Raw genomic sequence first — 25,004 nt, 5'->3', positions numbered from 1 at the left:
TTGGGACACACTATTGAATAGGTGATAATTCCTTTTGCTGTGTAGCTCTTCAGGAATTAGTTTTTACATTTGCCTGCCCTGTCTTCTTTCTCTTCTCTCTTTCTCTCTCTCTCTTTCTTTCTTTCTATCTATCTGACAGAGAGAGAGAGAGAGAGAGCACAAGCAGGGGGAGTAGCAGGCAGAGGGAGAGGGAGACACAGGCTCCCCACCAAGTAAGGAGCCCAACGTGGGGCTTGATCCCAGGACCCTGGGATCATGACCTGAGCCAAAGGCAGTTGCTTAATCAACTGAGCCACCCAGGTGCCCCTATGCCTTATTTTCACAGCAGTGGTGTGTTACCATTCTTCTGTGGAGGGTGCCATCTCTCCAAGGCTGTTGAGGTACTTTATAAACTTTAAATTGTTAAGCTGGGAGTAATTCTCATCACACCCTTTTAAGGTAGGTAAAAAATGCACCAGCGTTAAGGAATGTTGGTCATCTTGCCTCACCCCTCCCCAGAGCTGGGAAACCAGGGAAGCCTAAGCACTAGTGATTAATGGTATGATGGTAAATGCTAGAGATAAGAAAAAACCACTGGGCTTTTCTTCCCTTTCATAAATGTATGAAATGAAATCTTTCCATGTTCATAAAGGCTGGCATTTGCCTAAAGGAAGGCCTAAAGAAAGGGACAATAGCTAAATGAAAGAAAGCTAATTGCAATGGTGAAATTTCAGAGCCTGGGTAGAAAGAGCTTTATGTGGAAAGAATGAGAAAAACCAACATTCAGCAGCAGCTCTGGCCTCTGAAATTTGCTTGAGACTTGTGTTTTTAGTTGTCATGTGAGTTGTATCTTTTTCATTTTGGTGGCTTTACTAACCTTCTATTTGGGGATATCTGGATTGTTCGGGTGTCCACTGAAGAAGCTTGTGATGACTAAGGTATTCCATCTTCTGTACTATTTTTTTTTTTTAAGCTTTCTTCTTAATATAATTTTTAATGCTGACACATTTCTTTTTTGTTTTTAAAATTGAGATTCAAAATTAAGTTCTTTTTTAAAAATTAAAAAAAAAAGATTTTATTTATTTATTTGACAGAGAGAGAGAGAGAGAGAGAGATCACAAGTAGGCAGAGAGGCAGGCAGAGAGAGAGGGGGAAGCAGGCTCCCTGCTGAGCAGAGAGCCCGATTGAGGGCTCAATCCTAGGACCCTGAGATCATGACCTGAGCCAAAAGCAGAGCCTTAACCCTATGAGCCACCCAGGCGCCCCCAAAATTAAGGTCAAAGATGCTTCTCTGATACTCTAGAGTTATTGCTGGGAAGCGTATGTAATAAATAAAACAACCATTACTACCTCAAATTCCTTGCCTGATGAGGTGGTGTATGAATATATATAGACATAAACTCACAGGATTTTCTTCTATTCATTAGTATTACTTTACATGCATTTTTAATGCTTTCTTTCTATGGGTCAGTACATTTCATTTTAAATGGGTAGACCTATCAAACAGACTCATCTTAATTCTATGATTGGCAAACTCTAGAACACTGGTGTTTAGTGGATTGAAGGGTTTTAATCGCATATATAAATAAAATTCTGTTCTTGCTTGAGGTGTTAGAATTCATTTTTTGTTTTAAGATTCTATTTATTGGAGAGAGAGTGAGAGTGAGAGAACACAAGCAGGGGGAACGGCAGATGGTGAGGGAGAAACAGACTCCCCACTGAGCAGGGAGCCCAATAAGGGCTCCAACCCAGCACCCCGGGATCACGACCTGAGCTGAAGGCAGATGCCCAACCGACTGAGCCACCCAGGCGCCCTAGAATTCTTTAGTAAATACTGGTCCCCCTTGTTTTAAGACATCCTCCAAATTTAATACTTTCTTTATTTGAAATAATGACTTGCCAAAGCTCACAAATTAATTCTTGCCATTTCTTTCATTTGTAAAATGAAAGCTTCAAGAATCTGGTGAGTTTGCAGTAAAACATAATGTTCAGAGATGCCAGCTTCAGTGCCTGGCGTCCCAGAGTTGTTCAATATAAGATCCTTTCAAAGAAATAAAGTGAAACCCTGATGACCAGGGTCCCAGTTCAGTGCTGCCCTTAGTTATATAGTGCTTTGAATAGTTTCTTGTGAGAGTTCATTTTACTTGTAAAGAATCATGTAAATGATGGTTCAGTATAGAATAAAACTTTTGCAATGAGTGCAGGATGATTTGCAAATAATAACCTTAGACATTTTTGTCAGATAGATTATAGTATTTCTTTATTTTTATTTTTTAAAAAAGATTTTATTTATTTATTTGTGAGAAAAAGAGAGCACAAGTGGGGGAGCAGCAGGCAGAGGGAGAAGCAGAGGGCCCACTGAGCAGAGGCCTGGTGGAGGTCTTGATCCCAGGACGCTGGGATCATGACCTGAGCCAAAGGCAGATGCTTAATGGACTGAGCTGCACAGGTACCCCTGTGCATCCAAATTTTACTACCTTTCAAGACCTGCCTCTTTTTGAACACTTTTCTTACCCCACCTACCAACTCCTAATTTACCAGCTTCCCCACCTCTCTACAACCTTCTTTCTTTTGTTCTTATAGTTTCTACCACATTACTCACCACTTAGCTATTCTTTTATTTTTCCTTAAAATTAAAAAAAGCGGGGGTTACCTGGATGGCTCAGTTGGTTAAACATCTGACTCTCGATTTTAGCTCAGGTCATGATCTCAGGGTCATGAGATCAAGTCCCACATTGGGCTCTACCCTCGGGGTGGAGCCTGCTTAAGATTCTCTCTCGCCCTCTGCCCCTCCCCCTGCCATCCCTCCTTGGCATGCATGCTCTCTCTAAAAAAAAAAAAAAATTAAAAAAAAAAAAGAGAACATATTCATTGCAAAAACACTTAAACATACAGTTTTTCTTTAAGGATTTTAAAGTGGTACAAGTAGTACATTTTTTTTTTCAGAAAAATTGGAAAATGCTTACAAACACGCAGCAGAAAATAAAGATCACTCACATTTTCACTACCCACAAACAGCCACTGTTCACATTTTGGTGTACATTCTTCCAGATTTTTAATAAGCATGTATGTAATTTGTGAATAATTATTTTCTTACAAAAGTAGATGATCCTGCACTCATTGTCTTGAAACTCTATTTTTCATTTCTCAAGAGATGACTGACATCTTTTCTGGCCAATATACCAACTTGAACATTCTTAACTGGCTGCATAACATGCCTTCAATGGACCTTGATGTGTGTTTGGTAACAGTCTATTGATTCTTTGTTGTGGGATATTTTATAATGTCTGGTTTTTCACTATGATAAGACACCAGAAGGATGGGCATATAATAAATAACTGTCCCAGGAATGGAACTCCAGGTTCTAAGAACATGCTGTTTTATGAAGGGCCTTTGATTCCTGTTGCTGAATTGTTGCCAATCTCACTCTATCTAACAATGCATTTGTGCCTTTTCCCTATACCCTTGCTAAAATAGGTATTACCACTAAACAAAACAGACCTGTTTTGATGTCCTTCTTTGAATATGAGAGGCCTTGGACATGGGGGACTTTGCTTTTTTGTTTTGTTTTGTTTTTTTTTTTAAAGATTTTATTTATTTATTTATTTATTATTTATTTATTTTATTTATTTATTTGATAGACAGAGATCACAAGTAGGCAGAGAGGCAGGCAGAGAGGAAGGGAAGCAGGCTCCCTGCTGAGCAGAGAGCCTGATGCGGGACTCCATCCCAGGACCCTGGGATCATGACCTGAGCCAAATGCACAGGCTTTAACCCACTGAGCCACCTGGGCGCCCCGGCATGGGGCACTTTGTAATGTTTGTTGGTCATTTATATTTTATGAATCGCTTATGTGTGTTATGTATCCATTTCTTAACATGATAGCTATCTTTTACTTAAGGATCTGTTCATGAATTTATATTTATATACTGGGGATATCAGTCAAATATGTCATATTGTCATATATGACAAGGACATTGAAAACCCCTGTTAACTTGAGGCATTGCTGAAAATTTAGACATAAAGTGATTGGCTGTTGGCTCCCTTCTGCATCCAGCCTCCAAGAAGGTGGGCTAAAGTTCTTATCTTCTTGGGTGATGGGGGGATGTGGCAGGCAGACAGGCAGTGTTGGGGGCAGTGGTTAGGGAAGGGGAGTTTGGCAAACAGGAGGTTGCGGATGAGTTGGGCCAGCTAACCAGGTTGTGGATTCTTGGAACTACCAATTTCTTGGGAGTTCACTGGTCCCAGAATCCGCTCTTAATTTTGGACAGAGAAAACATCTGCCAGCAGGTGGCGCCAAACTGCAGCTAAGACAAGATTGAAATCGTGTAGCCCAAATCTGGAGTCCCTTGGCGGGCTGCTGCAGATTCCCCTGCGGGGGGGGGGGGGGGGGGGGGGGGGGGGGGGGGAGGGGGAGGGTTGGAATGGATTTTGACCACGTTTTACCAAGGTTTAAAATGTTTTCTTTTAATTTTGTGTTTCTCACGGTATATCATTTTTTTTTTAATACGGATCTCTCTTTCCCCTCATGCTTTCGTAAAAGCAAAATCCTCTTTGGATTTCTTTCGGGTAGCAAAATCATGTACAAATATATGTCTTCCATAAAAGGGAAGTGGTATAACCGTGAATTTTTGAACAGAAGGGGAAACTTGTATTCTCTTATTATTTTATTATTTATTATTCAATTTATTATTATATTCATATACCAATTATTCTAATGTTTTCTTTTTATGATTCTATAAATTATCATCCTTTTACTATCTTATTTTATTATTCTATTCTGTCATTTATTTTATTCTTTTATTATCTTGTTAGTTTATATTTTACATACCAGTAATAAGTCAATTTTTATCAGTTATTATTTGAACATCTTGCAAAAACCACTCTGCCAGATCTTAGGGCATAAAATTGACAAGTCGTGGTCTCTGATTTTAGAGAACTTATGCATAATTTTTGTTGTATTTTACATGATCACAGAAAATCTTCTCTTATGTAATTTTCACAATGTTAAGCAAGTGTGAGAAAAATAATTTACATTTTTTTCCTACTGAGAAATAATAGAGCTTATTTGCTGTCCCAGTGGTTGACCTAGTTGTAGACACTTGGTTGCCGCGGGCTGATTTATCATCTTCCCTTGTTTACAGATCATTGCCCTAGTTAGAAACCCTGTTTCCATGTAGCTTGGTCCTAGAAGCTCACTCTACCTTCTGTCACAGACTTGTAGCCATATCCTGCTACCCAGTGACAGAAACTGATTCTCTCCTAGTTTTGCTGCTGCAGTTCTGTGTTGCAGCCCCCTGCGAAAACCATGACCCCATTGGTTCTCTGCGTTCAAACACCTGTGCCATCTCCATCATGTCCAGTCGCCCAATTGCCCATCATCATGTTCAATCGCCCAAATTCCTTTTAACCACTAACTGTTGGGACTGATGTAGGAGATGCTGGAAAGGAGAACATCGTGTTCCTGCTGTTGGGCCTTCAAGTTGTCCTAGAGCACTAATGTCGTAAAGTAGGGTTATCTGTTCTGTATTAAATCCAACAAATTTTTATTGAGCCCTTATTCTTTGACAGATATTGGGATGGGAAACAGGGCTTTGTGTTTATCAATCTACAGAATATCTGCTCAACTACATGTGGTTAAAATTGGCTATGGTGGAACTTTATGTAACTATTTATGACCTTGTTTCCATAGGAAAATGTATTCAAGGTCCAAAAGGTCAGCATGGCGTGTTGCCTCAAGAAACCTGGAGCCACATTTTTTGTACTTCCAGCTCCCCAGTCACTATCTGGCTGTGTACCAGCTGTAGGACGTTGAGAAAATTACTTAAATCTCTGTACGATGGTTTGCACATGTGTAAAATGAAGACAATGGCTCCTACGTCATAGAGTTACCGTGAGGACTAAAGAAGGTGTAGTTGTAAAGAACCAGGAGTAATACTTGGCATATGGCAGATGTGAAATGTGTTAGTCAAATAGAAACATGTATTAAAAAACCTTTTGGAATTCAAGGCCCTCTTGAATTGAAGACTGCTTTTGTTTTTAACAACACATTAATGTAATTAATAACCATTATGTCTTCGTTCATTTAAAAAAGTCCTGGGTTTTTTTAAAAAAAGATTTTACTTATTTATTTAACAGAGAGAGAGAGAGAGACCACCAGGAGGCAGAGAGGCAGGCAGAGCGAGAGAAGGGGAAGCAGGCTCCCTGCTGAGCAGAAAGCCTGATGCGGAGCCCAGAGATCATGACCTGAGCTGAAGGCAGAGGCTTAACCCACTGAGCCACCCAGGTGCCCCTTAAAAAAAGTCCTGGGATTTTAACCCTAGGACCAGTTACCTAAAAAAATAGAAAAAATAAATAGAAAGCAAGATTATGTATATGTGGCAATGCATTATTTTTTATTTTAAAAGTCCCATAAAACAAAAACTTATGAGAAAGGTTGAGGAGTGTGGGTTTCTTGCTTGACTCATCCATTCTTTAATTACTGGATAATATTTGCTGTAATCCTTGGCTGGACCAAATCCCCATTGATTTTGATTTTTGAATCAGCAGCTTGTTGATGCTGTATCCTGGGAACTGAGGTTCCAGATGGTATGCTTTTCACATGGGAAAAGCCCACCATTGTAGCCTCCAGTCTTTCTATCATGACACCTGCCTTAACTGTAGGTGTGTTTATCACCATGGAAACCTATACTTACACCTACACCACTATCTCCAATCTGTGCTAAGTATCATTTCTCAAAAGTTTGTTCTAATGATTCATCATGTTCAAGGCCTTTTGCTCCTTTAAATAAGACATCATTTTCTTGTCTAATCTCTCCTGCTATTCATACTGGCATTTCCACATAATTTTTGCAGTTTTCAACCATACTTTTACATGTCAATGAAATCTAAGTAATAATTATCAGAGTTGTTAGAGGCAGTCAAGACATTCCACAATGAAGGAAACTGAAGCTTGAAAATTACGTTTTCCCAAAACAAATGAACAAATAAAAAAAAAAAGAAAGAGAGAGACAAACCAAGAAACAGACTCATAAGTATAGAGAACAAACTGGGGGTTACAGGGGATGGGGTGGGAGATGGGGGAAATAGATTGAGGGGATTAGGAGTGCATTTGTTGTGATGAGCACTGCGTCATATATGGAACTGTTGAATCACTGTATCATACACTGAAAACTAATATAGCACTGTATGCTAACTACACTGGGATTAAAATTAAAAACTTAGTAAGATTTAAAAATTTATGTTTTCCTTTATATAATACAATTTGTTGGTGCAAACTGTAGAATTTCCGGAGTTGGAACCTGGGTCTCTTGACTCTGACCAACACTTGTTTCATTATATCGAATGTTCTTTGTCGACCTGCTCTCCTCATGGTTGTCACCTTCACTGTGTGTCCCTGATATACATTTACCTCGAAGAGATCCTAGGCTGAAAGGGGTCACACCTGAAGGGAATGAAGTTTATGAGGGAAAAAAAAAAAACAAAACCCACGAATCTCCTCATTTCTAGCATCCCTTAATGTGAAATTCAGTGTTCCCACCTTAAATTCTGTCCCTTTGGAGCAGTTTAAAAATTATCACTGGGTATTTTATATTTTATAATGTTTTCTTTCTTTGGGAAAGAAAGAACCCGAGAGAGGGAAAGAGGTGTGTTAAAGCAGTTTTTTAAAATTAAAATTTTAAACCTTTAATTTTTATTTATTTTTTTAAATTTTAAACCCTTTTTTAAAAAATAAGATTTTTTATTTATTTGTCAGAGAGAGAGAGAGAGAGCGCACAAGCAGGCAGAGAGGCAGGCAGAGGCGGAGAGGGAAGCAGGCTCCCCATGGAGCAAGGAGCCTGATGCGGGACTCGATTCCAGGACCCTGGGATCATGACCTGAGCCGAAGGCAGCTGTTTAACTGACTGAGCCACCCAGGCATCCCAATTTTAAACCTTTTAATGACCAATATTTTCTTATCACTAACCCTAATTCTGTCAGCTTTGAGATATTTACTGTGAAACAGGTTTGCTGAAAGTTACAGTTAAGCAAAGCTTCCCATGAAATCTACCAATATTCCTGTGACTTGTGGACAATCATACTTGTATCATTAATCTAGAAGCATTCAGTCTTTGCTTTAGTGAATTCTTTTCCTTTTTTAAAGGTTTAGTTATTTATTTGAGAGAGAGCGGGGTGGGAGGGGCAGAGGGAGAGGGAGCAAGAATCTCAAACGAGACTCCACAATGAGCCCAGAGTCACCCCTGGGGCTGGATCTCATGACCCTGAGATCATGACCTGCGCAGACACCAAGAGTCTGAAGCTTAACCAGCTGAGCTACCCAGGTGCCCCTAGTGAATTCTTCTTAATGAAACAAATATAATTTACTTTCTGTTCATTTAGTATTGATTGGTGGCATAAAATGAAACATCTTAGGTCCATGTTGAAGAGAAGTTTCTGTTAGCTTCTGCGTCTCCCCATATATTTTAAGACATTTTGTATAAAATCACCTTTTGTGGAATAAGTTTCAAGGGATTGAGATTTTTGAAATCCTTGCCAAATTCATAGGGTAGTGTGTTGGGTGTGGAAGGAATTGGAGTGGCAGTTTGGAGACATGAGTCCAAGTCCCCTACTGCCCCTTAATTACTGTGAGACCGAGGACAAGACAAGTTAACACCTCTGAGTCAGACCCTTGGTCTGTAAAAGGGCATCACGCTTCTTACCTTCTAGGGTTTCATGAAGATCAAATTCTTGTTATCTTGTATCTTGTATCTGTACATTAAAATATCTTGTAGCGATATTAAAATCCTAAAGTGATCTATAAACATAATGTACAATCACCATTCAATTAATTAAGATGCTAGTGTTTGTTCCTTGAATTATATTTCCAGGCTTTAAGAAAAACTGATAATTCAAGGTGAGGAGAAATGGAGGAGTGAGTTTTATGTCTGGAGGATGAGTTTTTATATCAGAGTTAAGTAAGTACCCATTTGCATCTTCTCTTTCTTTGGGTTTCTAGACCTAGAAACTGAACTGTGGCAAAGGTTAAAAAATGCTCTTTTTCTGATATGTCTGAGACATGATTATCTGTATTGACTGAATTTCCTGTTTTTGCTTTAATGGCCTGGAAAATGGTTTCAGTGCATGTAAATTTTTATTAAGGTTGCCTTGTTTCAAGTATTCTCTCTCTCTCTCTCACACACACACACACACCCCTATCCCTCTAATATGGTGAATGCTTCCAAACACTATTAAATACCTCTGATCCTGGTGGAGATTTAGGTCCATGCCCTGGGGTAATTATTTCCATCTTCTGCTTTATGTGGGAACCGAGGGGCCTTCTGTGAATGTGTCGCATGTTTTCTCTGTGGCTAAGGTGTTGGTTATATGCCAGTACAGGTCAGTGCAGACCTGACAGATGTTAAATATGGAAGAAGGTCTCTAAGATAGAACTCACTTTAAGAAAAGATGGCTTGGGGCACCTGGGTGGTTTAGTTGGTTGAGTGACTGCCTTCGGCTCAGGTCATGATCCTGGAGTTCCCGGATCGAGTCCCTCGTTGGGCTCCCAGCTCTCAGGGGAGTCTGCTTCTCCCTCTGACCTTCTTCCCTCTCATGCTCTCTTTCACTCTCTCTTTCTCAAATAAATAAATAAGATCTTAAAAAAAATAAAAAGAAAGGAAAAGATGGCTTCTACCATCAGCAACCCTTGACTGCAGAGGCTGGATATCCCAAGGGGCGTGGAGGTCTTGAGTGTGGACTGCTCATTCATCCTGGCAGGTCAGGGGTAAGCGTTGTAGGGAGTGATTGCTCTGACATGAATGCTGGAATGTCTTGGGGCTCTGCTATGGGATCCCACAGGCGGTGAAGGGTTAACTCAGCAGGCTTAGGATGCCCAAACCCTGCACATTCCAAAAAAGGAACTGGCTCTTACCCAGCTTCTGAGAGATTACCTCTAAGCCTTGGAAGATCCTGCCTGATTAGAAGACCTTTCTAGATGCCCGAGAGTTTATTTAACAATGGGATTTCTGGGGGGGGGGGGTCCTTGGGCTACCCTGTATCAGTGTGACCTCTGAAGGAGCTGGAAATTGAGTAACTAAGGTGTGTCGCATGGGTCCTCCCGGCAACATAACTGACCCCCCAGTAAAAACACTGGACATCAAGGTTTTGTGAGTTTCTTTTATTGGAAAAACAATATGTTGTCACAAGTCATTTCCGGGAGAAGTAAGTCCCAATTTATATGATTCTACTCTGCTTCATCTCTTCTATACCTGGATTTTAATCTGTATCCATTCACTATATAAAAAAAATCCCATAACCATGAATATAGCAGCTTTTCTGAGTTCTGTGAGTTCTTCTGGGGAATCATTGAACCTGAGGATGGCCTTGGGGCCCCCAACACACCTACACAGAGCAGAGCTCCAGAAAGAGAGGAAAGGGTGTTTGTTTCCTTTTTCATTTTCCCATACAACTTCCAAGTCTTGTAGCATCTTGAGACTTGAGATTATGTGCAGCCTAATGCAGAGCATTAAATTTTGGTGGATAAGGTCTGTATGTAGTTTCAGAGGTAGGGGTTAAAGAATTAGAAAAATTAGTGTGTAAGTGTTAAGGAGACTCTCTGATACCTATATATATATTTTTATGTTTCAAAGTTATTAAATCTCCTGAACAATTACAAGTCTATAGCTAGGTTTTCTCAGTGCTGTGTATAAATAAGCCCCCTTTGATGTCAGGCAGTGAGAAAGCTCTAATGAACCAAGGCAGTGATGTTCTTTTTTCCTTCCTGGAGAGCTTTCAGCTGCTTCTTGCCTGAGACATGTGTTCTAGCATGTTACCCACCGTGCCAGGTTGTACCTCCCACCTGAACAGGAACATCTTGGCCCCGCTGGGTGCCGTGTCCCTACAGGCATGAGCCTCACAAAGGATAGGATCGGGAGCTGTGCCCTGTGTTTTCTTTACAGACTTGCCATTTTGCCAATTCACTCATTGCAATTAGGTCATTTTTTTCCTGAATGCTTTTGTTTTAGTTGGCTGATTTATTAAATTCATTGTCTTATTGAAAAGTAGGGAGAATTACTGTTCACCTTTGAAAGGACTGATAACCATTCTCTCTCTCATTCTGAGTACTGTGGGTGACTCGGAATCCCGTTGAGGACTCTGAAGCCTTTGGGGGAAACGTGGACTTGATCATCTCTATGTTTTCCTATGTCATTAAGGTTCTTGGATATCATGAACTTCATTTTTATATCTTTATTTCTTCATTATACTAGCCACATTTATTGAGGGCTTAATATGAACCACTTTTCAACCTATATAAATTGAATATTTACTCCTTGTAACAACCCTCTGAAGGAATTGTTATCATTATTATCACCATTTTACAGGTAAGGAAATGGAGGGATAGGGCAGTTAGATAACTTTGTCAAAAACACACAGCTGGGGGGACGCCTGGGTGGCTCAGTCAGTTAAGCATCTGCCTTTGACTCAGGTCATGATCCCAGGGTCCTGGGATTGGGTCCAGCATCCGGCTCCCTGCTCAGCAGGAAGCCTGCTCCTCCCTCTGCCTGCTGCTCCCCATGCTTGTGCTCTCTCTCTCTCTCAAATAAATAAATGAACAAATAAATATCTTTAAAAAGCCCCACACAGCTAGAAATAGGTAGAAATTATTTTGCATTCAGGCAGTTCAGGGCCTGACCCTTTTACTGTGCTTTGATGCTGCCTTCTCAAACAAGCAAGTTAGAGCCTGTGTGTGTCTTTAGTTTGATATGTTCGTTGGATGACATGAATAGAAGGAGAAGGTATAAGCCGGGCTGCTCCGACCTGCCAGGACCACTCAGCTCCGGTCTGAGTTGTCACAGAGCTCTCGGTCGGTGCCTTTTTTGTGCCCTGGAAACTGACCACCCAGAATTGTGGAATATGGTTTTATATGATACAACAGACTACTCCTGAGGCTATAAATGGCTCCTGAGGGCTTTTCTATGGATGTACACAAGGAAACAAAGAAACAGGCAAAGGAAAAGGGCTAAAACCAGGTATGCTATTTAAAATACTTAACAATCATTATTGCATGGTCACTGATGAGCACCGAGTCTGGAGCAAGTCTGTAGTGGGGTCCTAGAGGCCTCTGCTGCCATCACATGCTTAGTCACTGGGTGGTGGGGAGTGACTCATGGAGAACGAACTGGGGCCGTAGTTGAAGGCAGTTGAGGCAGCGGGGAGGTCTCTGCACAGTGGCTACTTAAGTCATATGAAATATTTTGGTATTTTCATGACATGCACCATCACCACTCTACTCCTGGTAAATTTGTACAACCTAGAAAATGTGCCTCCTCTCTTGGGCAAGCAGCTTGGGTTGTGGTGCATGGGCTGGACCCCTGGTGCAGGGCATAGCCTGCAGAAGCCCTACAGGCAACATTTCCTAATAACAGTCTTAACGGGGAGTGGGGGAGGAGTGTGCATATCATAACTTCCCTGGGGCTGGCATGTTGTTTTCATGCTTATTCCAAAGTGGACATACACTGAACAGAGTCAAGGATTACTGCTTTATTACATTACCTGGGCGATCATCATTCTGTGTTATTATAGAACGGTATCTTGTTACAATACAGGTCATGGGCACATGTTTTGCTTAAATTATCTCAGGAAAACTCTTGTACAACCTCCATCCCCCAATCTGATGATCTGATTCTCTTGCACAAAAACCAAATTTGTTTTCATAGATGCCTTTTGGTTATGTATTATGTTAAGTGTGGTACAGGTAGGAATGATCCGAGATTATTTTGGCAGTTAACAATACCAGTGACTAATTATTTAAATTCCTTTTAGGCCTTAGATGCAAATTCGAATTGTTTTGGTACAGGTCTGAGTCACGTTATTCATTCATTCAGCTCTTGAGTTTGGTCCTGTGCTGGGTGCTAAGGATTCAGGGATGACTTAAATAGCTCCTGCTCTCAAGATCTTCCTTACAGTCGGCCAAATCATGAGTTAAATGTGAAATAGGCAATTATAACACAGAGCAAGGATATGGATCTAAGTGCCACGGAGTGGGTGTTTGGAGAAGGGCTTCTCCCAGAAGGATGAGTAGGAGTCTTTTCAATTGGGCCACACCTTCACCATCCCAGGACCCTGGAATCATGACCTGAGCCAAAGGCAGATGCTTAACCAACTGAGCCACCCAGGTGCCCGGATGTTTTGACATCTTAAACAGCTTGCTGACCCAGGGCTGGCCAACTCTTAGAGGTAGCAGAGTACTCAGCTGGGATAATGTCTTTCGTATGCAAACCAAACCATGCCGCATTTACACTCCCAGCTCTCTTCCTTATCCCTTTAATATGAATTTTCTTTCACTGAAGCTTATTAACTCTCTGTCCTTGATGCAGATACCCGGTATTTCATCTTGAATGGGAGCCTGGCTCTGGCAAGACATCCTAGGCCCATCACCCTGGAGAACATAGGAGTGAAGGGCCTTGGTCCTTCTAGTGGACATACTATGCCCCCATTCTCAGGGGGCCAAGTCCCCTCTTTGAGGCAAACGTGGTCACTCTACTGTCGCGGCCGGCGCGACAAATCGACCAGGAACGTGAGGGTAAGAGGATGCTGAAAAGAAATTAAGAGACAAAGAGATGGGGACAGGAGAGCACCAAGGAGGATGTCCAATAGTGCCAATTTTATTCAAGGCAGCAAGGCATTATATAGCTAACAGAAACAATCATAAGAAAGTATCTATTTTTAGCTGATTACTAAAGAGTTTGTAACATGCACAGAAAATCCTTCAAGTTTTCCCATTATCTATTTCCCAAGCACCAATAGCAGACCCTCTAGCGCCAGATGTACTGACTTCAAGGCTAACTCAAGACATAGTTTATGTAAGCATAGCACAGTCTTACAGTGGTGTAGTCTATAGCCCGTGCAAGGACAGCAAGGACCAGCCAAGAATTTCTGACCCCGATCAAATTGTGTCTATCTGACTAGCAAATGTGTGGGAAGTCACGTAGGCGAGCGCACAACACATAGCACAGAACCTTTCTCAGTGCTACTCGACTTTATCGACCTAAGCCTTTTGTTCGGCTATTCAGCCTTTATTATTTTTTTTTTAAAGATTTTATTTATTTATTTGATAGAGAGAGATCACAAGTTGATGGAGAGGCAGGCAGAGAGAGAGAGAGGGAAGCAGGATCTCCGCTGAGCAGAGAACCCGATGTGGGACTCGATCCCAGGACCCTGAGATCATGACCTGAGCCGAAGGCAGCGGCTTAACCCACTGAGCCACCCAGGCGCCCGGCTATTCAGCCTTTAAAGGAGGCACAAGTCAGGGCCTGGTTTGGTTCTTGTCTCAAGCCTTACCGTGGCCTCCCACACTCTACAAAAACTCACCGCTGGAACACTTCTTGGGCACCAAGCTGGTACAAGGTATGAGCTTTGCAGCTGTTGGAGATGGTAAAAAATGTGTCTTATAAGCTCTCCTCCCTTTGAAAGCTGCCAGATGAGTTAAGGAGGAAACACCTGAACTTATCACAGATGTGACATTTTATAGTTTCAATAACCGACTTTAGTCTGATATTCCTCTGATCTAAAAATATTCCTCCTGGCTTTTCAGCAAAAGAAATACATACAAATGTCTTACCACTACATCACTCATCACAGGCTAAAACTGGACACAAGTGCCCATGAACAGCAGAGTTCCACTGCTAATGCAGAGTGCTAATGCAGAGCAGCAGTTTATTTATAAAATGAAATGCTACAAAACACTGAAAATTAACAAACTTTAGCTATTGCAACAACATGAATGAATCTCAAAAATATGTTGAGTGAACTAAGCCAGGCACAAAGGAGTAAATAATGCATTATTACATGGATATGAAGTCCTATGACAGGTGACACTGACTTGTAGCATGAGAAATCAGGAGAGTGGTTATCTTTGGGGAGGGGACTATGGACAGTGTCAGGGACAAGGCAGGAAAGGGTGGTTCTAGGGGCTTAATTTTCCATTTCCTGATCCAGACAGTGGTTACATGGGTTTGTACATTTAATAAAATTTGTTGAGCAGTATGCCTATGATCTTGCATTTTTTTTCTGTGTACGTTAAATGAAAATGTTTACTTGAAGAAAAAATTACCTCTGGTTTTAAATGCATTCATTCAGGGGCTCCTGGGTGGCTCAGTCAGTTAAGTGCCTGATTTTAGCTCAGGTCATGATCTCTGGGTCCTGGGCCTGAGCCCCATGTCAGGCTCCCTGCTCAGTGGGGAGTCTGCTTCTCTCTTTCTCTTTGCCCCTCCCCCAGCTTTTGCTCTCTTGCATGCACTCTCTCTTAAATAATAAATAAATTTTAAAAAATGCACTCATTCAGCAAATATTTAATGTGTACCTACCACATACTAAGTACTGTTCTAGGTGCTAGAAATATGATCTTGAACAAAATGGATGACATCCCTGTCATTATCGAGCTCACATTCTAGTTCAGAGGAAGGAACAGCAAACAAGATAATTTGTATGGTGATGAATGTCCTCAAAGAGATAAGACAGGGCTATATATTAGAGACTTTGGCTAGAGTGATGAGAAGCAGCTCTTTTGATGGGAGTGATAAAAAGGAACCAGGCATAGGGAGAATGGGGGGGGGAGTGCATTTCAGGCAGAGGGAACAGTTAGTACAAAGGCTCTGAGGCAGGATGAACTTGTATTTAAGGGATAAAATAAAGGACAATACGGTTAGAACTGAGGTTTAGGGTCAGAGTGTAAGATAAGAGTGGAAGGATAAGCAGGGCCAGGTCATAGAGGTCACATATTGAAACATTAATCTTTGTATTGGGGTGCTCAGTCGGTTAAACTTCTGACTTTTGATTTTGGCTCAGGTTGTGATCTCAGGGTTGTGAGATCGATCCCCATTTTGGGCTCCATGCTCAGTAGAACATTGTGGGTTTTTTTTTTTTTTTTTAAGTCATTTTTTATTGAGGAGCAACCAGTGATGTGCTGGTAAATATTTAATAACCAACTCTCCCCGGAGGAAGAAGTCCTGATTTGTAGTGTTAGGTGATTTCTCTGGTGTAAATATGTTCTCCATGGCTGATTTCAAGCTACCAAGGTGACATCACTAGGTGGGGAGTTGGGAAGAGATGTACAGAACTGGATCTCCTGAGATGAACAAACAGCTCCCAGTAGGTGTAATTGACAGAAATTTTAAAATTCACCTTTTTATGGGTATGGAGCTATAAATTTTGACAAATGTATACTATTGTTGTCAGAATTTAAATTGGTTAGCATCACTTTAATGAGGTACGATTTGATGATAGGTGGGAAAGGTGGTATAAGTTCCTTCAGCAGTTAGGTAATTACGAGATATTTTTTCTAAGTGGAATTTTTTCTTAGACTATAATGTTTTGTTTCATATAATCTGATGGAGGATACTGTTAGGCATTTTGACTGTAGTGGCCTCTGGCTAAGATTCATTAGAAGAAAATAATAAAAGTAATTCAAGGATAATTCTAGTGTCTTTGAAGAATCCCAGTGTCTTTTCTGCTTAATTTTCAGATGAAGCCTGAAATCAAATTTTCATGGATGGATTATAATATGGACAATCCATCCATAGAGGACTGAGAAGTCAACAGAGTATCTAGGGATAATATTTGATCTGAGAAAATCATGTTTCAGTTCATCTGGTTTATGTCCTTTTACTAGAGATGAATCCATTGGTCAAGAGAGTTGTAAGCATCAAGCATACATTGTAATACAAGTGAATAACTCCATTAATAGAACTCTAAACCAGAACTTTTGCTTAACCTCCCTGTACTTGAAATATTGTTTAAATACATGTTCAAAAAGGAAATGAGATTTGAAAATTCATCATTATAAGTATCAAATATGAAAAACTGAGTTAGCATTTATTGAATGCTTGGTCCTTAAGAGCATATCCAATAATTTACTTGTTTAATCTTTACCATAACCACTGGAGAGAAGTAACACTATTATTTTACAGATGAACCTGAATTGTATACATTGTAGCTATTATGAAAGAGAAGAGGCTTGTTATTCTATCACAGCAAGGCAGACTGGAGATTTAATTGGAAATATTTTTATTCCTTTTGAGTTTATCTTATTTTGAGTTATTGGGAAAGCCTCATGAAAATCTAGGTGGAAGCCTGTCAACTTTCTGTAAAAATTTTCATATAAATTAAATGTTGTTAGGTGTTCATACATCTGTACCACAGACGTGAGCAGTTTGAAGATAAGACAAGACCACCAGTGGTAACTTGCTAAAGGAAGAAGGTTTATTGAATACAAAGGACTGACAACATTTTCTGTAGGGCAATCAAATGACTCATCAAATTTGCATGTGACATTCTTTCGGATGAATGGGGGCGATACCTCTATTGATTGCCTACATAACGCTTATATTTCAGTAACAGAAAGAAAACAGGACAGGCATTTTTTCTTAGGCTTGCTCACTTTTCCAGATATAATGCTCTCTCTTCTTAGAGAGTATTTGACATGTGCTCTCTCTTGTGTCATAAATTAATTGTTTTGAGATTTCTCTTCCAGGGAGTGGAGCCTGGTGGTAAGTATTTTGCTGCGTTGGTCCACTTCCTCAAGAACTTTCTTAACCACTATGGCTTTGGCCAGATCTAAGAATTAAAATTTAAAAGGAGATTTTAGAGAGTTGAAAAAAGATGAACAAGATCCTGTTAGCTAAAATGTGGAAGCAGCCCAAGTGTCCACCAAAGAATGAATAGATCAAATATGGCATGTAATTCAATGGAATATTATTCAGCCTTCAAAAGGAATGATATTCTGACACATGCTACACATGGATGAATCTTGAAGACATGATGCTCAGTGAAAGAAGTTATCAGAAAAAAGACAAATGCTGTGTGAGTCTACTTCTACTAGGGACCAGGAGTAGTCAAATGTATATAGAGAGAAGTAGAATGGTATTTGCCAGGGGCTAGGAGGAGGAAGGAATGGGGAGCTATTGTTTACCAGTTAGAAAGCAAGATGAAAAGAGTTCTAGAGATGGATGGTGTTGCTGGTTTCACCACAATATGAATGTATTTAATGCCACTGAACTGTCCCCGAAAATGGTTAAGACAGTAAAGTTATTTGAGAGGGAGAGAGCCCACAATGGGGTGAGGGTCAGAGGGAGAAGCAGACTCCCTGCTGAGCAGAGAGCCCAACACAGGACTTGATCCCAGGACTCCAGGATCAGGACCTGAGCCAAAGGCAGATGCTTAACAACTGAGCCACCTCGGTGCCTACGACAGTAAAGTTTATGTTCTGTGTATTTTACCACAATGAAAATATTGAAAAAAAAAAGATGAATAAGAAATTATATCAATTAAAGGAATAACAGCATTTTTAATAGGAAGGACTAGGCAGTAAGCACAAATAGATGAATTTTTGGTGAATTTTGACTTCTTGGTTAGCTAAAAGCCTGGTGACATATTACTTTGTTTAGAATTAGCACATATCACTGAAGTTAGACATCCAGCACATGCTGATTTGTATACTATAAATCTTTATTGTTATCTATTCTTACTAAGCCCTGGGAATATAAAAACAACCAAGCTGGACATTGCAGATGAAATAGTTCAGCATAAAAACAGAATTTCATTTTAATTACCTCTGACTTGATTTCCCATGTTTCCAGATCCATAATCTTTAGACTTGTAACCTCCAGACTTGCAAGCCCTGTGAACACGTATTGTGGGAAACTCACAAAAGAGAATGATTTAGAGAGAACCCCTTCTTTCTTTCTTTCTTTCTTTCTTTCTTTCTTTCTTTCTTTCTTTCTTTCTTTCTTGATTGTATTTATTTATTTTAGAGAGAGTACAAGTGCATGGATTGGGGGAGGGGGGAGAGGGAGAGGGAGAGAGAATCTCAAGCAGGCTCCACACTCAGCACAGAGCCCCATGTGGGGCTTGATCCCATGACCCTGAGATCACGACCTGAGCTGACGTCAATAGCTGGACGCTCAACCAACTGAGCCACTCAGGTCCCCCCAGAGAGAACCTTTTCCATTCTGGATGCACTCTTGCATTTTCTTTAGCTCTTTGGTGAGAACAGTTGCAGTGGGTTACACAGCTGGAACTATTCTGCTTTAGCATCAAGGGGTGATTTTTAAAAATTTTTTAAAGAGAGAGAAAGAGAGAGGACAAGCAGGGGGAGAAGCAGGCCTCCCACCGAGCAAGGAGCCTGATGCAGGGCTTGATCCCAGGATGCTGGGATCATGACCTGAGCTGAGGGCAGATGCTTAACCCACTGAGCCACCCAGGTGTCCCAAGAGGTGATACTTTTAACTGTCATACCTTGAACATAGTGCTTGTCCCATTTTGGTTTTGTAAGATGTTAATTTGTATCTTGGTGGTCATGTATTGTGTTTCATGTTTAGCATTCATGATAATGAATGCAGTCATGTCAGTTTATGCTCACTTTCCAGGGATCTAAGCTTTTCTCCCTTTCCTGAGATCCAGGGACCTCAGGACATCTTTCCTGTAGATTATTTCACGTACCCATCCTCTCCACCGATGAGGAGGCAGTAGGTCTCGATCTCCTTTTCCAGGTGGACCTTGATGTCGAGGAGCTGCTCGTACTCCAGCTTCTGGCCCTCCGTCTCGGTTCTGACCTGGTGCAGCTGCTCCTCCAGGGCCCCAATCTGAGCCTGGATCTGGGCGAGCTGCGCACAGTAGTTGCCTTCGGTCTCGGTCAGGGAGCACTCCAGGGAGTGTTTCTGTCAGGAAACAAGAACGAACCAGAGATGCAGAACCAGAGATACGCAGAAATTTGCCCCGATAGGTGACTTTCTTCTCTTGTTAGTTTTGTCTCCAACTGTGTTCGATTTCCCATGGATACATGGTGAAGAAGGCTCTATAGCGTTCTTAAAAAGGAGCACATCTCTCTTTTGGGTGGAATAAGCCAGAGACATTAATGTTGCTGTTTTAGCTGTTCTGTTCTTATGTTCTAGGTTAATTGTGTAAATATACCTGTGGATATATTCTCACCAGGGTGAAGGGCTTTAAAACCAACTGGCAGACATTTAAAATGATACTCTGGGAGATGGTAAGAAATCGTCCTCTTCATACCGTGGCTAAGAGAGATTGAAGTTCAATTTCCAATGTTTGGAGATTACGCTTCATTTCAGTCAGTTCGTTCCGGGCTGAGGTCGTGGCCCCAACGTCCTCAGAGATCTGCTGTTGCAGCGAAGCACTCTGAAAAGGTAGGCGTGAGGAGGAAGTCTTAGTTTTGTGACCATCCCTAAGACGCAGAGGGGTCATTTTTTTGGACAGGACTCACCTTCTCGTTGAACCAGGCCTCCGCGTCCCTGCGGTTCTGCTCGGCCAGGGCTTCGTACTCGGCCCGCATGTTGTTCAGCAGGACCGTGAGGTCCACCCCGGGCGCAGCATTCATCTCCACGTTCACGTTCCCGCCGGCTGCGCACTGCAGGACCTGCATTTCCTAGAGGCAGAGAAGTGTGCAGCTCAGGTGTGCAGGGATCTCACAGAAAGTCAAAGGCTCAGCTTTGAAAGGGTTCTTAGAGTTCAGCCCCAGATGTGCAATGACCCTCCTCTACTTCTTATATTTCCCATCTCACAAAGCATCCTGCTTCCTCATGAGAGTTTTTCAGTTGCTGCAGAGCTCTCCCATGCGGCGAACTCAAATCCTGTTTTTATGACCTCAATTCACTGGTTTTAGTTCTGTTGCACAGAAAGTCTTAATTCCCTTTCTGAATGAAAATCCTTAAGATATTTAAAATGAATTGTCCACCATCTCTTATTCTAGCCATTTATAGCCGAAATGTCTCCCCCTTGGTGGACTGGTCTTCGAATCTGCTTAGCAAGCAGCTTTGATGTGTTCTTGGCTCAACTAGAGCCTGAACACAGCATGAACAGGGGTGGGGGGCTGAGTCTGAGTTGTTCTGAACAACTGAAATAATACTTATTATTGTTATGAGTAATAATAATAAGTACTTATGTGTATATATTTATTTATACTAATATATTTGTTTATTTACCAGTAATAAAGGAAGGACACTATCCTCTATAGGATTCCTAGCTGTTTAAGAACCTGTGACCCTTACACAGGGACAGTTGGTGTCAGGCACAGCTCTAAGTGAATTCTGGTTCTGCCTCAGAGTGGTTGGGTGAACTTGAGAAAGTTGCTTAACTTCTTTGAATCTCAAAATGGTTATCTGAAAGTTGAGGATAAAAACCCGTCTCTGGGGACGCCTGGGTGGCTCAGTTGGTTGGACGACTGCCTTTGGCTCAGGTCATGATCCCGGGGTCCCGGGATTGAGTCCCACATCGGGCTCCCAGCTCCATGGGGAGTCTGCTTCTCCCTCTGACCTTCTCCTCGCTCATGCTCTCTCTCACTGTCTCTCTCTCAAATAAATAAATAAAATCTTAAAAAAAAAACCACAACCCTTCTCTGGGTGGTTGAAAGGGGTGAAGGAACTATTAGTAACATGACCAACAATATACCTGGTGTATAAATGCTAAATAAATGCTAGTTATTATGATCATTGTCATCACCGTAGAAGTTGGAATAGGTCTTGCAGTCCAAGTCCACACATGGCTCCATCTGCAGGGTGTGCTGCTGGGATGGTGTGAGGTGGTTCTCTCAGACTGTAGTTGGCAGACCTCACAGCTAACACTGTGTGCACTGAAATCCTACCAGTCAGCTTCTGTCTCTACTGCAGAAAACTCTCCTCCCCACCCACGTCCTGGGTTTGCATTGGTCTTTATGACGATCAATAATGAGGTTTTCTTTCCTTCCTGCCCCAAGTCCCTCGAGGGATGCTAGCATTCTTTCCTCCCTGTAGCCCCAGATCTGCTCTACCATCAGATGTGGTTTTTACTTCAGAGGACTTCACTTCCCCAGTTCAAGCAGAAAAAGATAAAAGAGATACATGTGGGTTTGCCTGTAAGTGAGGCATTAAAAAAAAAATCAGTGGCATTCAATTTATCAAAACTTTATTGAGTAATTACCATGGGCTATATCCATGCTTGAACCATAGAAATGTTGTTCTTTGAGTAGTTATTTTTAGAAGACAGGCTCATGACTAATCAAGTGGTATTTTTAGCCTGGTCTCCTGCTTTAAGTATTTGGCTTGACTGTAGAAGCCTTTCAGCTGTTTAAAAAGATCAAGTTCATTTTCAAAGAAAAAAGATCAAGTTCATTTTTAAAGAATAAAGATTTTTCCCCCCCCCCAGAAAACAGTGGTTCTAAAAGCAATTCCAAAGATGTGTCTGGCATAGTGGCTGTAGGATCCGATTTTAGGATCTAGCTTCCAACAGTGACTGCTTTGAAGTATACTCTTTATTTGGAAGAAAAGATTTTGATGTAACAATTTATTTTCAGTCTCACTATTTTTATAGACACACCTATTAAGAATATGCATTAATATTAAGTGTATATATTTAATGTATGTACAAGTAAATGTTTAACTGTTTTGAATCTGCCACGATCATATAGGAATTTAGATCTAGTTTTCTTAGGAAGTCCTTATGGTAAGTATATTTATTTTATGTAATTAGATGTAATCTCTTAACTGTCCCATTTTAACTTAGCTATAATTATCTAGCCAAATACTACTCTTGTAAACCTGATTGATCTGAAAATAGGATTCTTTCTTTTTTTCCCATGGGAAACCCGATGAGAGAGCAAGGTTGAATCTTTGCAAATACTTTGCCATTTCTCAAGACAACTCATGCCTCATTGCCCCTCTGACAGTCGGTGTCTAGTACCAATTTCTTATCTAAGAAGTCAAACCCATTGTCTTCCACCAGATGGATGGTGTCTGCAGAGGGATAGCAAAATGCACATCATCAGCTCTTACCTCCTTATGGTTCTTCTTCAGGTAAGTCATCTCCTCACTGAGGGTTTCATATTGAATCTCCAGGTCCGTTCGGCACAAGGTGATTTCATCCAGAACTCTGCGTAGCCCATTGACATCACTCTCCACACTCTGGTGAAGAGCCAGCTCATTTTCATACCTTAAGGAATATGAATGATTTTCCAGTATGTCATATGGTGAAAGAAATAGTCACCAATCAATGATCAAGAGCTAGAATTCTGGAATTTTGAAATGGCAGATTTGGCCACCAGAGACATTTTCAAATTCTACTGTATAAGAATAATTCCTTTCTTTAATTTGAGGCATTTCTTTGGCAGAAAATGAACTAGGGGGTTGGACACTGGTTTTATTGCAGTTTGTACTTTGTGTCTTATAGCCAAAATATTTTTTAAAAGTAGCATTTATTTCATTTCATTTCATTTTTACATTCTGTTTATTTTAAATCTAAGTGTTTTACCAGGGTTGGAATAAGAGTTTGTCATATTTAATGGAGGGCTCAAAAAATAAATTCAATCTAAGGCTTTGTATTAATTCCCATGTATCTTTTTCACTCCCTGAGTCGACTTACTTGAGTCTGAAATCATCTGCTGTCAGCCTGGCATTATCGATCTGCAGAACAGCATGAGCGTTGCTGGTGGTGGAAGCAATGATCTGGAAATGGGGAGTTTGACAGTTAAAAGGCAATTTAGCACAACCAATAAAAAAATAAGTTTTTTTTTTTTTTAAGATTACAGAGTCGGAAGGGGCACCTGGGTGGCTCAGTGGGTTAAAGCCTCTGCCTTCGGCTCGGGTCATGATCCCAGGGTCCTGGGATCAAGCCCCGCATCAGGCTCTCTGCTCAGCCGGGAGCCTGCTTCCTCCTCTCTCTGCCTGCCTCTCTGCCTACTTGTGATCTCTCTCTGTCAAATAAATAAATAAAATCTTAAAAAAAAAGATTACAGAGTCAGAATAATAAAAATTAATATAGCTACTAGATAGTTTACTAGTTCCTAGATAATGACTAGTTATCATGAGATTCACCAACTGAATCTGCTTAATGCTTATTTCCAATGTCAAATTGAAATTCCCTTTAAGAAATTACACATGGGGGTGGGCGCCTGGATGGCTCAGTCAGTTAAGCATTAGCGTTCAGCTTAGGTTGTGATCCTGGGGTCCTGGGATGGAACCCCGACTGGGACTCTCTGCTCAGAGAAGAGTCTGCTTCTCCCCGTCCCTTTGCCCCTCACCCTGCTCGTGCCCCATCACTCTCTCTCAAATAAATAAATAAAAATCTTAAAAAAAAAGAAGAAATTACACATAGGGATGATCAATGTTTTTAGTATTCAGTGAAGAAAGGAAAAGAACCTTCAGAAATAAAACTATGTAAACACGATCGTGAAGTGTAGCTTCTTACCTGATTTTTCAGATCATCAATTATCGGGAAATATCTACTATAGTCGTGATCAAGACCACGGCAAGAACCAGGCCCGAATTTCTCGTACCAGCCCTTGATCTTCTGCTCCAGGTCGGCGTTGGCCTCCTCCAGAGCTCGCACATTCTCCAGGTAGGAGGCCAGCCGGTCGTTGAGGTTCTGCATGGTCACCTTCTCGTTGCCCGACAGGAGGCCCCCCTCATTCAGCGTAAAGCCCGCACAGAGATTGCTTCCCCCCGCATTTCCTCCTGATGAGCTGCCCCCGAAGGCGCACGAGAAACCACTTCCAATCCCAGGCATGCTGCAAGCGTTGCCAGCTCCAAAGCCGGTCCCCCCGCCGGAGAGCCTGAGCGATCCCGCAGTAGCCCGGGGACAGGCCCTCCGGGACCCACTGGAAAGCCGAAGAGACATGGTATCAGGGCAGGCGCGTTGCACAGCTGTCTTGGAGAGAGTCAGAGCAGAGTGCCTCCTCGTCTCAACTGTTTTGTTTGCCTTTTTATAGACAATTCTCAAGTGTGTTCTGGATGAAATTCTGCCTACATAGAGTAAAACATGGCTTGCCAGCCTCAGCAAGTTAGCATAATTGGATGATTTTTCCTAATTAGTAACTAACTTAGCTGGGCTGCTTTCTGTAGGAGGGCAGTTGCCCTCAGGTTGGTGGTTATCTGAGAAATGGGTCTGGGTGGAGCGATGTCAGTTTCCTTACTGCCTTCTTAAATTGCAAGTGAGTCATTCTTGACTTCCATCCTCAGAAGATAAAACTCATCAGTCCACCGCACAATAAAAACCTGGCGTCATGG

The 25,004-nt window shown here is 41.3% G+C and overlaps 1 protein-coding gene across 1 annotated transcript; it reads right to left on the bottom strand.

The window, feature by feature from the left end:
- Positions 1-17,201: 17,201 nt before the first annotated feature.
- On the bottom strand, positions 17,202-24,786 carry KRT25 (keratin 25). Its single transcript, XM_047708273.1, has 8 exons — positions 24,187-24,786; positions 23,362-23,444; positions 22,776-22,932; positions 20,234-20,395; positions 20,023-20,148; positions 19,453-19,670; positions 18,564-18,631; positions 17,202-17,568 (listed from the first exon to the last, which is right to left on the bottom strand). Exons 1-8 carry the CDS (start codon positions 24,613-24,615, stop codon positions 17,459-17,461), a joined length of 1,353 nt encoding a protein of 450 aa, XP_047564229.1. The 5' UTR covers positions 24,616-24,786; the 3' UTR covers positions 17,202-17,458.
- Between the last annotated feature and the right edge of the window lie 218 nt (positions 24,787-25,004).

Source organism: Lutra lutra, chromosome 16 (assembly GCF_902655055.1).
Source record: "Lutra lutra chromosome 16, mLutLut1.2, whole genome shotgun sequence".
NCBI classification, from domain to species: domain Eukaryota; kingdom Metazoa; phylum Chordata; class Mammalia; order Carnivora; family Mustelidae; genus Lutra; species Lutra lutra.
Note: the sequence above shows the minus strand (reverse complement) of the source record. Positions and strands in the feature narration are given on the sequence as shown.

Excerpts from the sequence above, each read along its gene's own strand:
- KRT25 (XM_047708273.1), bottom strand. The coding sequence starts at position 24,615 with ATGTCTCTTCGGCTTTCCAGTGGGTCCCGGAGGGCCTGTCCCCGGGCT. Across the intron at positions 20,396-22,775 it reads TGAAGAAGAACCATAAGGAG|GAAATGCAGGTCCTGCAGTG; the intron begins GTAAGAGCTGAT and ends CTCTGCCTCTAG. Across the intron at positions 20,149-20,233 it reads AGGCCTGGTTCAACGAGAAG|AGTGCTTCGCTGCAACAGCA; the intron begins GTGAGTCCTGTC and ends CTACCTTTTCAG.